Source organism: Pipistrellus kuhlii, unplaced genomic scaffold, assembly GCF_014108245.1.
Source record: "Pipistrellus kuhlii isolate mPipKuh1 unplaced genomic scaffold, mPipKuh1.p scaffold_m20_p_16, whole genome shotgun sequence".
NCBI lineage: Eukaryota > Metazoa > Chordata > Mammalia > Chiroptera > Vespertilionidae > Pipistrellus > Pipistrellus kuhlii.
The window spans coordinates 24,780,506-24,794,547 of record NW_023425471.1 but is presented as its reverse complement, the minus strand read 5'-3'; the positions used below and the strand labels follow the sequence as shown (position 1 = coordinate 24,794,547).

The window sequence follows — 14,042 nt, the reverse complement described above, 5'->3', positions numbered from 1 at the left end:
TGTGTTTGTTTTTTTTTAAAAATTATGTTTTTAGATGTATCTAAATAAAAATAATAACAAAAAATTTATCTTTTTTTATGTCATCTTAGCATATTTTATGCTACAGAACAAATTATTTTTTTTAACATGTATTGTTATGGGAAAACGCGTTTCACATAACGAACTTTTCGCATAACAAACTTGCTCCTGGAACGAATTAAGTTCGTTGTGTGAGGCACCACTGTAAGTTTTTCCTGGCTCACCCCCATTATTTCAAAATTATTACTTCTTGTCTTATGTTTTAATTTGCGCAGTCAGCTCTTTCTCCAAGCCTTTGATTCCAAAAGCCACGCTGACAGTGGCTTTTCACATTAAATTACTGGTTAAAAAATCCAATAATAATCTAAATTTAAAAGCTATTAATACAGAATAAAAATCAACTGAATTTGTGCTTGAACAGCAAAAATAAACATAAAACAAAAAAATAGCTTTGTCTCCCTGTCTGGTGTGGCTTGGTTGGGCATCTTTTTTTTTTTTAATTAATATATTTTATTGACTTTTTACAGAGAGAAAGAGAGAGGGAGAATTAGAAATATTGATGAGAAAGAACCATCAATCAGCTGCCTCTTGCACACCCCCTACTGGGAATGTGCCCGCAACCAAGGTACATGCCCTTGACCAGAATCGAACCTGGGACCTTTCAGTCCACAGGTGACACTATCCACTGAGCCAAACTGGTTTCGGCATGGTTGGGCATCTTGCCATGCACCAAAAGGTTGCTGATCCAATTCCCAGTCAGGGCACATGCAGGAGGCTATCAATGGATGTTCCACTCTCACATCAATGTTTCTCTTCTCTTCTTCTCCTTTCCTCTCTCTCTAAAAATAAAAAATGCATTTTTTTAAAATAGCACTGCCCATCATCGTATGACACTAAATAAGGTATTTTTGGCTATGTAAACATTTTAAATAAACTTGGTCTCCCTGCTTTTATTTTTATGCATCACATGTGAATGCAGAGATTTAAAACAACTTTGAATTAAAAAAAACACACAAAATATTTATTCTATACTTTCATCAGCAGTACTTTGTTGCCATATTTTTTATGCAATTTTTAAGGAGAATGTTTCATATACAACAAATTAATGCTAGCTTGGTCAAAGTTATCTTAAAAGAGTCCCTCACATTTTACAATATAATATACAAAACTATAAAATATGTCAAGGTGGAAACTCTCTGGAATTTCTTAAAAGTATTAGAAAGTACAACATGGCAAAAGAAAGCATTATAAATAACATTTAAGCATTCTGTAACATATGGTGCTCTTAATGTAACTGGAGTGCAACTTTTCTATATATATAACATGAAGTTTTTCAGAAGTAGGTGAAGTAAACAAAAGCACCAGTTCTTTAAATTACACTTGATCACGCAGACGAGCAAGTCTCTGTGATAGTTCATCCTAAAGAAAGTTAAAATGTAAAAGTTAGAAGGCTGCAACAAATATAAATAATATTTTAAATAGCTCATATTCTAAATAAGATTAAAATATTGTCCAAAAATTCACACAAAAACTAACATTAAGAATATACTTTTAAAAACATTTCAGAATAAACTGAGAACTAAATAAAAGCAGATGCTATGAAGGAAAGCAAATTCAATCTTTAAATGAAATGTGCATGCAAAGAGAAAATGTTCATCATTGAGGAGTAAAGGCTAACTAAACACAGTTTGCTAATTTATGATGACGTCACATTATAGTAGAAATCACTCTTTATAAAAAAAGATATATATACATTACTTACATATAAATATATATACAACATCTAATTCACACATCAAGTTCATACTAATCAAGACAAAATACAACTTCTACCTGTTCCATGGAAGCAACACTGGTGCCAACAGATCCTGTCTGACCCTGTGGTAGTTCCATATTGAGATCAAGGCTACAATTTTAAAATAATTAGCATAAATAGATGTTAATATAGGCATTTTACTCCTTATATAATTATAAACGTAATTATTGCGAATTTGAAAATTCCACCTAGCATTTTCCCTTAATTTAAGTAAGATAAAACTGGTTACATTTTATAAATGGAAATAGAAAAGCTAATAAAAGGCAGGAAAATTATTGGTCATCTAAACAAAAGACAAAAATAAAAATCATACAATGTATTCAATTTACTGAGGTTACTATATGACTCCTATTATAAAGGTAATTTAATATGCCAAAAAAGATAAAAGAGATTAGATAAATGTAGCCTCAAGATCCATATCTAACATTTGACTTAACTTCAAGTTCAGTATTCTAGCTCCTGAGCTACCCTTAGCATAGGGGTGTCGAACTCAATCAGAGAAGGGGCCAAAATCTAAAATCCAGCCTAAATCGCGGGCCAAATGGTTTACTGAACAGTCATAAACTGTCATTGTGATGGAAATGCAGTGGAGTGCAGTGATGACAGCGCGGTGCGGGCCACATTGCAAGGCCTGGAGGGACGGATTTGGCCCACGGGCCTTGTGTTTGACACATGTGCCTGAGCAGGAATCATTACTTGCATCCATCTCACACAACTGAAGTTTAAAAAATTAAGCTCACTTGCCCAAGATCCACCCTAGTGATAAATAGGATTTGAACCCAGGATTTTCTCCTCCAAGGCCTGTGATGTTAATCTGTATTTTACCTACTCCTCTAAGATATAAGCTAGCCTTTCTGCTTGTATCTATCTATACCAGTGTATGCCAACCTCAGTTTGAAAATACTACAGAGAACACAGTAACTTTAAAAGTCATTAGGAGAGTCTATAGACAGATAGTTACCTAAAAGGTAAAGATATGCAATACTAAAATTTTGTTGAGGGAATCACAAACTCAAACAGAATTCAGATACTTAAATATCTTTAGGGATGGGCATCAGTATTTCTATATCAGTGATTCTATCTCTACTGTTCCAGTCACCATCCATTATTGACATAACTAAATTCTCTTAATTTTGGCCCCCAATCTTCCCGCCACCCCCTGTTCCCAGAAACATCAGGCAATGCCAGGATGCATTTTTGACTGTCACAATGGGGTAGGGATGTTATCTTATGGGTAGAGACCAAAAATGTTGCTGAACATACTATAATTTATTGAACAGCCCCAAGGATTATGTAATCCAAAATGTCAATAGTGTCAAGGTTGAGAAATCCTGTTCTAAATCTTCTCAAAAAGTTATCTAATAAACTTGATTTCCATTGAGGATCAGAAAGGCTATAACGTGGCAATATTCATTTTAGAAGACCTTTGCTGTACTTTCAAGCCCAATCTTCTTATTTAGTTTTTGGTAAGAACAGAAATAAGTCCTTAGCTTCATGTTACTAAGATGGAGTCTTCTGATACAAATGCTTTGGTCTCTTAACTACTTAACAAAAATGACCTACATTAGGAAACAAACAAAACAGTGTACAACCTCCTTGCCAGTCCTACTGTCAAATATGGCAAATCTGATTTATTAAAGCTGCTTTTTAATTCACTATTGACATATTAGTTATTTAAAGAGCTGATAAACTTATCTGTTCATTCTAATCAGGTATTAGCTTACATATTAAAATAATATTCATCAACTCTATTTTCTAGGTGTCTTCAATCCTTCCGTTTCCAGGAGAAAAGGATAGAGTACATAAACTCTACTTTAATTTATTACTCTACGTTTGAGGAAAAAATATAAAACTTCAGTATCACCCAGTTTTCAATCTTTATTTTTGGGGGAAAAAAATTTACCTACAATCGTCTCTTTAACTAAATATAGTGTAACCTTGGTCCTTGAACTTCATTTTTTTCCAGAAGTCTATTCGAGAAGCAATTTGTTCAAAAACTGCATCATTTTTGCCCATTAGAAATAATGTAAGTTGAATTCATCTGTTCCAGACCCCCAGACGATTCCTTGTTTTAACCTTTCTTAATTGCCTGTGATCCTTTTTTCGTACTTTCACACCCTAAACATCAGCACTCTTGATGGATGCTTTATGTTTTAAAATTGTGCTAATTATTGATTTTCCAATGCCATACTCGGTAGCCAGATCAGATGCTCTATCATATTATGCCATTACAGTTTTTCTTTTTAAAGCTCTAAGACTGTTTTCACAACTTTCCTTTTCACTTTGCTGCTATCACTAACATTCTTAGGACCCATGATGCCTTACTGTATACATTTAATAATAATAATAAGCAGTAACAAAAGCCAAAAAAATATTCACAGCGCAATTTCCTGAGATCTTAATAATGTAAGGCTGAGCAGTAAACTGACTCATACTTGCACATTCTCTCCTTTGTTGCCCGAGAGACACATGACTGATCATACAGGTATCTGCATGAAAGCGTTGTCAGGTGGAGAACCGGACTTTTAACATTTTGTATGACAAACAGACATTTTTTTCATGAACAACTTGGTCAAGAACCAAACTGTTGGAGATGGAAGATGTTTGAGAACTGAGGTTTGACTGTTATATACTAGAGAATACTGATATAACATGACTTCTATAGCACAGACATTATCATGGGCAAGTCATTCCCCTCAAACAAAAAAGGGCCTGAAATAAGTAGTCCATTAATAAATAGCCTATTTCTAATAACAGTACAACACAGGGTGTCAATTACTTATTTAAAAATATATATATGAACGCCCTAGCATAGGGGTGTCAAACTCAATCAGAGAAGGGGCCAAAATCTAAAATCCAGCCTAAATCGCGGGCCGAATGGTTTACTGAACAGTCATAAACTGTCATTGTGATGGAAACGCAGTGGAGTGCAGTGATGACAGCGCGGTGCGGGCCACATTGCAAGGCCTGGTGGGACAGATTTGGCCCGCGGGCCTTGTGTTTGACACATGTGCCCTAGCAGGTCTTGCTCAGCGGTTAAGAGTGCTGGCCCACAGACTGAAGGGTCGCAGGTTCAATTTCAGTCAAGATAACGTACCTCCATAGCAGACTCAATCCCTGGCCCTAGTCTGGGTGTATACAGGAGACAACCAATCAATGTGTCTCTCTCACAAGGATGTTTCTCTCTCTCTCTCTGTCTCTCCCCCTCCCTTCTACTCTCTCTAAAACTCAATGGGAAAACATATCCTCAGGTGCTGCCATCTTTTAAAACCCTTGGACATTTTGCACATCTCGCTCAATTTGCAGGACTCAAATTGGGATTAACATAGAATTGTTTTTGAAAGACACTTTTTGTAAAAAGAATCCAAATATTGCCGAAACCGGTTTGGCTCAGTGGTAGAGCGTCAGTCTGCGGTCTAAAAGGTCCCAGGTTCGATTCTGGTCAAGGGCATGTACACTGGTTGTGGGCACATCCCCGGTAGGGGGTGTGCAAGAGGCAGCTGGTCGATGTTTCTTTCTCATTGACATTTCTAGCTCTCTATCTCTCTCTCTCCCTTCCTCTCTGTAAAAAAGTCAATAAAATATATATTTTTTAAAAAGAATCCAAATATTTGCTCTATCTGATAAATACAAAGGTATTGAGAAAATGTTTGAACACTCCTGCCTCTCTCAATTACCTTCCTCCATTTCTTATTATAAAATAAATGAATGTACTGCCAGAAAATTTTAAGAAAATACTAGAATGATTTGAACAAAATCACATTCTTATGAGCACAGCAAAAAGATGGATATTTCAAAGGCCCTTCCAACACTAACTTCTAGGGTCAAAATCCTAACTCTGACCATCAGTGGCAATGACAAATATTTTTATCCACACTACAAATTTTAGGACTGCCAGATATTAAATCAAGATTAACTAAATCCCCTGAATAATTTCTTACCCAGCTTCATCTGCCATTTCTTGAAGCAGCATATCCACTTGGCTCTAGAATAAGAATATGAGAATGTGTATTTTAATGACAATTGCTTTTTGGGTGATTTCTGGTTTTGATTTTGCTTTAAAAAGGGAAAACTGGTCTGCAATTTTTTAAATAAAAACTTTTAAAAATATTTTTTACCACTAGAGGGAGCTGATTTCAAAAATATTTATTTCAGAATAAAGTTAAATAATAAAGCCTTAAACTATGAGGGTATGTTAAAAATATCAGCATGGATGGCACTGGAGAAGATTATGCTAAGTGAAATAATCCAGTCAGAGAATGACAAGTTCCATATGATTTGACTCATATGTGGAATTTAATAAACAAACTGGACTACCAAGCAAAATAGAGACAGACTCAGAGAGGGCAGGCAGACAGCTCTGGTTGGAGGGGAGGTGGAGTGTTGAAGGGAATGGAGGGTTTGAGCAAAAAGGGAAAAAATAAGAGAGAACTCATGGCCATGGACAATGGTGTGGTGATTGGGGGGGGGAGGGCCATGGAGATAGAAGAGGGCATAGAGAGGATAAATGGTGATGGGGGGGAAATTGAGTTCCCAGGCATTTATGCAGTGATATTCACATATAATTTGAAACCTGGGTAATGTAGCTCTCTTTTAAAAAGTGAACCAATATATAAAGCTCTTTATTTATTTTTGGGAAAGTATTTTTATTGATTTCAGAGGAGGAGGGAGGCCTGGTTGCGTGCGGCCGGCGGGCGCTTGGGGTCCCCCGCCCCGTCCCTGCTAGGATGCCCCCCCCCCCCGCCGGAGCCCCTCCCGAACCCCCAAGTGTCCCCGCCCCCCCCCCCCCATCCCCGAGCGGCCGGCGGGGGGTGGGGCACAGACCCCGCAGAGCTGCCCCCTGTGCCAGGCCGACTTCGCAACCGGGCTAGCCCAGCTGGACATCGTCAGCCACCTCGCCCAGTGCGAAGGACGTGGTGTGGTGAGGCCCCACGCCACCTGCCAGGACCACTGCCCTGCACACAGCCTGAGAGAAAACCGAAGCTGCACATCAAAACGCCACTGTGGCCCAGCCTGCACGGCTCAGTGGTTGAGCTTTGACCTGTGAACTAGAAGGTCATGGTTCGATTCCCGGTCTGGGCACAGGCCTGGGTTGTGGGCTCCATCCCCAGTGGGCATCGTGCAGCAGACAGATGATCAGTGATTCTCATCATTGATGTGTCTACCTCTTCCTTCCTCTCCCTTCCTCTCTGAAATCAATTAAAATATATTTTTTAAAAACACAAAAAAAATATTTTGGACATACTGTTGGGAGTTCTATATATTTGGAAGTAAAATTACTATCTTATAAGTTACATGTATTTTCATATACTTTTGATTACTTCAACCAATATTAAGAACTATTTTATGCCAGATATCACTTTAAGTGCTAGGAATGCACCAATGAACAAAAATGATAAACATCCCTGCCTTTTTTTAATTTTATTTTTAGAGAGAGAGAGGAAGTGGGGAGAGAAGAATAGGGAAAAGGGTGGGAGAGAGGGAGAGAGAGCAATATCGATTTGTTATTCCACTTATTTATTATTCATTGGTTGATTCTTTTATGAGCCCTGAGAAGAGACTGAACCCACAATCTTAGTGCATAGGGACAATGCTAGAACCAACTGAGCTACCTGGCCAGAGCTATCCTTGCCTTCTTTAAGCTTCCATTCTAGAGTGTGCACATGAAGGGGAGCAAATAAAAAGTTTTACAAATTATATGGTAAATTAGAAGGTGATAAGTACTATGAAGAAAAATAAAGCAGGGATGTGGAGCGTATAGAGAATGGTGGGCTTTCTCTTGATGTGCTTTTAAGTTGGATGGTTAGAAAGACCTCATTTAGAAAATGACAAAGAACTGAAGAAGGTGGAGAGTTGGCAATGAGGATATCTGCTAGATGGAGGAAGACTATCCAGGCAAAGGAAACTGAAAGAGTAACAGCTTTGAGACAGAAATGCACTTGGTGTGCTTGAGAATTAATAAGTAGGCCACGTGACTGATAAGAGTGCTAAGCAGTAACAGGAGATAAGGTCAGAGAAGCAGGGAGAGGCAGTGTTTCCCAAACCTTTGACATATGTGTACCCCTTCTATAATTTTCGTAACGCTGAGTACCCCTCATACTCATGAGAACATAGAATTAGGCGCAGCTTAGCACGGTGCAGTGCATATCCCCACCAAACTCCGGTGCAAGGCGTTCCCTCACCAAACTCTTCCCGTACCCCTGGGGATACGTGTACCACACTTTGGGAAACACTGCTATAGCATCTTACAGGCAATTGTAAAGAATTTGGTTTTTATTTTTAGGGAGATGTGGAGCCACTAGAGGATTTTGAGCAAAAAAATTTGCATGGTCTGACAATGTTAATAGGATCACTCTGGCTGTTACGTTAAAAACAGACTGTAGATATTACTAAATTGCCTTTGCAAAGTGGATATTCCCATTTAAATTCGAACTGCTCACTAGCAGGTTATGAAAATGTAGGTAACTAAATATGTTCAACCAGATCCCTTTCTGTTTCTGTTAGAATGTTTTGCATATATTTGACTATCGCCAGCACCTAGCACAATACCTTAAACACAAGGTGTTCAGCAAATGTTGGGTGAATAAATCTGAAGATTTTTTTTCAGAAGTAAAAGGCATTTTTTATATCATTGGTTCCAAGCCCTAGATTTTATAGCTACATATGCTGAGGCCCATGGTTGTAAATATTTTAAGGTTCCAAAGTTAATTAGTGGCAGAGTGGAGAATAGAAATCCAAGTGTCCTGACTTCAAGTCATTTTTTCCAATTCACTTGTGTTTCCTAAACTTGTGGGCATAAGAAAAACTTACACTGAAAAGATGCTATCTGAACATCATATAATCACCTGGGGATCACCAATTCATGACAGAGCTTCTCAAACATGGCACAAAAAAAATAACCTGGGAACCTTGTTAAAATGATTCTGATTCAATGGCTGTGGAGGGGGGTGTTCTAAATTTCTGCATTCCTAGTGAGCTTCCAGATGATACAAATGTTCTTGGTTCCTGAACCACATTTGGGGGATCAGGGCTCTAAGGCAAGCATGTCAAACTCAAGACATGGGGCCTGTCAGCCACGAGTTTGGCATGCATGCTCTAGAGAAAGTATAAAAGTAAAGGCTAGATATATATGCTCACTATAGGATATAGACATTATTCTTTCTTTACTCTAACACCTAAATATAAGTTTGTTCTCTTATTATTTACCTTTTTGTGAGAAGAGTCATTGGAATTAAAATATCAATGTACAGTTGCTGATTTCTTCCTAACCTATTCTATAAATTACATTTTCTCCATATTAGCAAAGTAGTAGTAGCAAGTTCTTTGTTCATTTGATTACCCAAGTAGAGCCAAGTTCCAACCTCTCTAGACATATGACCTAATATAACTTTTAGAATTTCAAAATAAAATAGGAAATGGTATCTTCCAACATGTCCTCAGGAATCCAAGGGCAAAGCACAATTTCCTACTTGCATTTTTGGGATACACCATGTTTACTTCACATTCTAGAGATGATTTGGGCTCACAAAGCCATTATATCATGAACTCAGGTAATTTTTTTTTCATGTAATTTTTAAGAAGTAATTCTAAGTAAAGAAACTATTCTTACTTGTGGTGTTGTTAGGGTTGTAGTACTACTCATTGTGTCTTCCATTTGTTGTGTTTGAACATCCAGAGTTTCAAATTGGTGTTCAAATTTGTCCATCAGGGCAGAAATCTATAAAAAGAAATATGGTCATGAGAAAAACTTATACAGAAAAGATGCTATCTGAATATCAAATATATGGATTTTTTTTACCTTTTCAAGGTTCATACTCCTCAATGTGGCATCCATAGATTTAACTACACCTGCCATGGACTTGGTTACCTATTGGAAGTATTAAAAAAAAAAAAAAAAGATTGAGCATGCTATAAGTATTCTCAAACTCCAGATATTCTCTTAAATATATTATTTATAGATCAACCTATAAAACTTGCCTGTCCTTTATTTAACAGTAAAAGTACAGTATGTATGTTTTGTCTTTGATTCTTCATTGGAAGACAACTCATAAATCTTACTTTAAAAGCCACTGTCAAAACCACGTTCCTTACTAAGTACTTTGACTATGTCGTTCTAGCCTAGGGGTGTCGAACTCAATCAGAGAAGGGGCTAAAATCTAAAATCCAGCCTAAATCGCGGGCCGAATGGTTTACTGAACAGTCATAAACTGTCATTGTGATGGAAACGCAGCGGAGTGCAGTGATGACAGTGCAGTGCGGGCCACATTGCAAGGCCTGGCGGGACGGATTTGGCCCGCGGGCCTTGTGTTTGACACATGTGTATCTAGCCCTTAAAGGCCTTTACTAGTGATCTACAGTACCCTCCAATGGATTTAGATTTCAGGAAACTCCTAATACTCTCATTAAACTTAAATCAAGAGTTCCCAACATGACCAAGTGGGATTTATTCCAGGGATGCAAGGCTGGGACAATATTCGCAAATCAATAAATGTGATACACCACATAAACAAATTGAAAGACAAAAATCATATAAACATATCAATTGATGAAGAAAAGGCATTTGACAAAGTCCAAAAAAAACACTTTTTGAATAAAAATGCTAAGCAAAGTGGGAATAGAAAGATCATTCCTCAACATAATAAAAGACATCATACTCAATGGGCAAAAACTAAAACCATTTCCCTTAAGAAAAAGAGCAAGATAGGGATGCCCACTTTCACCACTCCTGTTCAACATAGTACTGGAAGTACTAGCCACAGCAATCAGATAAGAAGAAGAAATAAATGATATCCAAATTGGAAAAGAAGTAAAATTGTCATTATTCACAGATAACATGAAATATACATAGAACACCCAAAAGACTCTATAAAAGAATTATTACACTTAATAAATGAATTCGGCAATGTAGCAGGATAAAAAATTAATGTCAAGAAATCTGCCGGGACCGGTTTGGCTCAATGGATGGAGCGTCGGCTTGGGGACTGAAGGGCCCCGGGTTCGATTCTGGTTAAGGGCATGTACCTTGGTTGCGGGCATATCCCCAGTAGGGGGTGTGCAAGAGGCAGCTGATCGATGACTCTCTCTCATCGATGTTTCAAACTCTCTATCTCTCTCCCTTCCTCTCTGTACAAAAATCAATAAAATATATTTTTTTTAAAAAAGAAATCTATGGCATTTTTATACACCAATAACAAACTTACAGAATGAGAGATTTAAAAAAAATCCAATTTACCATTGCACAAAAAGTTAAGATACTTAGGAATAAACTTAACTAAGGAAATAAAAGACCAATACTCTGAAAACCACGGGACGCTGACAAAAGAGATAGAGGAAGACATAAACAGATGTAAGAACATACCGTGTCCATGGATTGGTAGAATCAAAACATTAAAATATCTATACTGCCCAAAGCAAGCTATAGATTCAATGCACTCCCCATTAAAATACCAACATCATATTTCACAGACCTAGAATGAACTCTCCAAAAATTCATCTGGAAGAAAAAAAAAAGATCCCAAATAGCTGCAGCAATCCTGAGAAAGAAGAACAAAGTAGGAGGGATCTCAATACCAGATATCAAGGTGTATTACAAAGCTACTGTTCTCAAAACTGCCTGGTACTGGCACAAGAACAGACATATAGATCAATGCAATAGAACAGAGAACCCAGAAATCGACATAAACCATTATGTTCTATTACTATTTGACAAAGGAGGCAAGAACATGAAATGGAGTAAAGGCAGTATCTTCAATAAATGGTGCTGAGAAATGTGGTCAAACACATGCAAAAAAGGAAAGAAAGAAAGAAGAAAGGAAGGAAGGAAGGAAGGAAGGAAGGAAGGAAGGAAGGAAGGAAGGAAGGAAGGAAGGAAGGAAGGAAGGAAGGAAGGAAGGAAGGAAAAGAAAGAAAGAAAGAAAAGAAAGAAAAGAAAGAAAAGAAAGAAAAGAAAGAAAGAAAGAAAGAAAGGAAGAACTAAACCACCAACTTACACCATACACAAACATAAATTCAAAATGAATAAAGGACTTAAGCATAAGATGGTAAACCATAAAAATATTAGAGGAATCTACAGGAATCAATATCTCAGACATATGCCAAAGCAATATCTTCACCGATACAGCTCCTAGGACAATGGAAACTAAGGAAAAAATAAACAAATGGGACTACATCATAATAAAAAGCTTCTGCACAGCAAAATAAACCATCAACAAAACAACAAGAAAGCCCACTTCATATTTGTTAATATTTGTCAATGTGATCTCTGATAAAGGTCTAATCTCCAACATTTACAGGGAAATCATAAAAGGACAATAAACAATCCAATCAAAAAATGGGCAACGGACCTAAATAGATACTTTTTAAAAGAAGACATGAAGAAGGCCAAGAGACATATGAAAACATGCTAAAAGTCATTAATTATCTGAGATATACAAATCAAAACAATGCGGTACCATCTCACACCTGTCAGAATGGCTATCATCAACAAATCAACAAACAACAAGTGCTGGCAAAGATGCGAAGAAAAAGGAACCCTTGTGCACTGCTGGTGGGAATGCAGACTGGTGCAGCCACTGTTGAGAACAGTATGGAATTTCCTCAAAAAACTAAAAAATGGAACTCCCATTTGACCCAGTGATCCCAATTCTAGGAATATATCCCAAGAAACTAGAAACACAATCAGAAAGAATGTATGCACCCCTATATTCATAGCGACACAATTCACCATAGCAAAGATTTTGAAACAGCCCAAGTGCCCATCAGAAGATGAGTGGATTATCAAACTGTGGTACATCTACATGATGGAATACTATGCTGCAGTAAAAAAAGAAGGAATTCTTACCATTTGCAACAGCATGAATAGAGCTGGAGAGCATTATGCTAAGCGAAGTACGTCAGTCAGAGAAAGATAAATTTCACACTATCTCACTTATTTGTGAATTATAATGAACAACATAAACTGATGAACAAAAACAGATCCAGAGACAGAGAAGCATTGATTAGATGCTCAAACCTCAGAGGGAAGGTAGGGGAGGGTGGGGATAAAAGGGAAGAGATCAACCGAAGGACTTGTATGCATGCACATAAGCCTAACCAATAGACACAGACAACAGGGGGTGAGGCTGAGGGCATGATTGGGGGGCAGCAGAGGGAATAATATAATACGTTAATCAATAATAATAATAATAATAATAATAATAATAAAAAATTACATGGGGGAAAAAGAGTTCCTACTATTTATAGATATTAAGCCTTACCTTGCCCATTGTTACTGCAGTTTGAACTCTGGCTGCCACAGCATCAACCCTAGCACTCATTCTCAAGAAATTAATTGCTTGGTTCTTCTGGCGGATTGCATTTTCAGCATGTATTCTTGCAACTTCAGTATTCCCTTTCTGAATAGCCTGTTTCACACAGAGCAAAAAGTAAATAGTGGTGAAGACAATTTTTAATAATATTTAAGAGCTTTCATAATTAGTTTTTAAGGAAATAAAATGAGAATTTATGGATCTTTAAATTTAAAATCATACTTTAAAAATTCCTCACAAGCCCATCACTGAGCCATTACCACTGTTAATATTTCATTTAGTTTTATAGTATTCCAAGTATATAAACCTATTTATTACAATATAAAGTTATTATTTTTTTAATATATTTTATTGATTTTGTACAGAGAGGAAGGGAGAGAGATAGTTAGAAACATCGATGAGAGAGAGTCATCAATCAGCTGCCTCTTGCAGATACATGCCCTTGATCGGAATCGAACCCGGGACCCTTCAGTCCCCAAGCCGACGCTCTATCCATTGAGCCAAACCGGTCTGGGCTATAAAGTTATTATTAAGTAAATGCATAAGACATACTATTTTCTCATCCAATTAAAAAAAACACATCTTTTTAAGTCAAATATATTATAACTACATTAACATTTTTAAAGGCTAGTAGCATCAATGTACTAACCAGAGCTATCCTTGTGACTGGTACAAACACTACAGAGAGGACATAAATTTACTTTGCATGTACGCAAGACAACCATGTTCAGTTTAATTATGCATTTATTTAAATGTATTATTTGAAATAAAAATAACTAACACAGATCTAGGCTTTTCTTGCACTAATAGCTTTGGCCAGGGCTAAAGTTAAAAGTCAGTTTAGAAGAAAATATTAAATAGCTCAGATAGACCTCCACAAAAGCAAAACAGAGAAGGTACAA

The 14,042-nt window shown here is 37.0% G+C and overlaps 1 protein-coding gene across 1 annotated transcript in view; it reads right to left on the bottom strand.

Annotated features, from left to right (window-relative positions):
• Window positions 1–1,017: 1,017 nt before the first annotated feature.
• Window positions 1,018–14,042, bottom strand: part of LOC118719961 (charged multivesicular body protein 1b-2) — a 34,972-nt gene continuing 21,947 nt past the window's right edge. The window contains exons 3-8 of the mRNA XM_036439849.2: window positions 13,090–13,236; window positions 9,633–9,701; window positions 9,444–9,551; window positions 5,776–5,819; window positions 1,852–1,924; window positions 1,018–1,437 (exon numbers count right to left, since the gene is read on the bottom strand). Of these exons, the coding sequence (XP_036295742.1) occupies window positions 1,393–1,437; window positions 1,852–1,924; window positions 5,776–5,819; window positions 9,444–9,551; window positions 9,633–9,701; window positions 13,090–13,236 (486 nt within the window). The 3' untranslated portion in view covers window positions 1,018–1,392. The remainder of the gene's footprint in view (window positions 1,438–1,851; window positions 1,925–5,775; window positions 5,820–9,443; window positions 9,552–9,632; window positions 9,702–13,089; window positions 13,237–14,042) is intronic.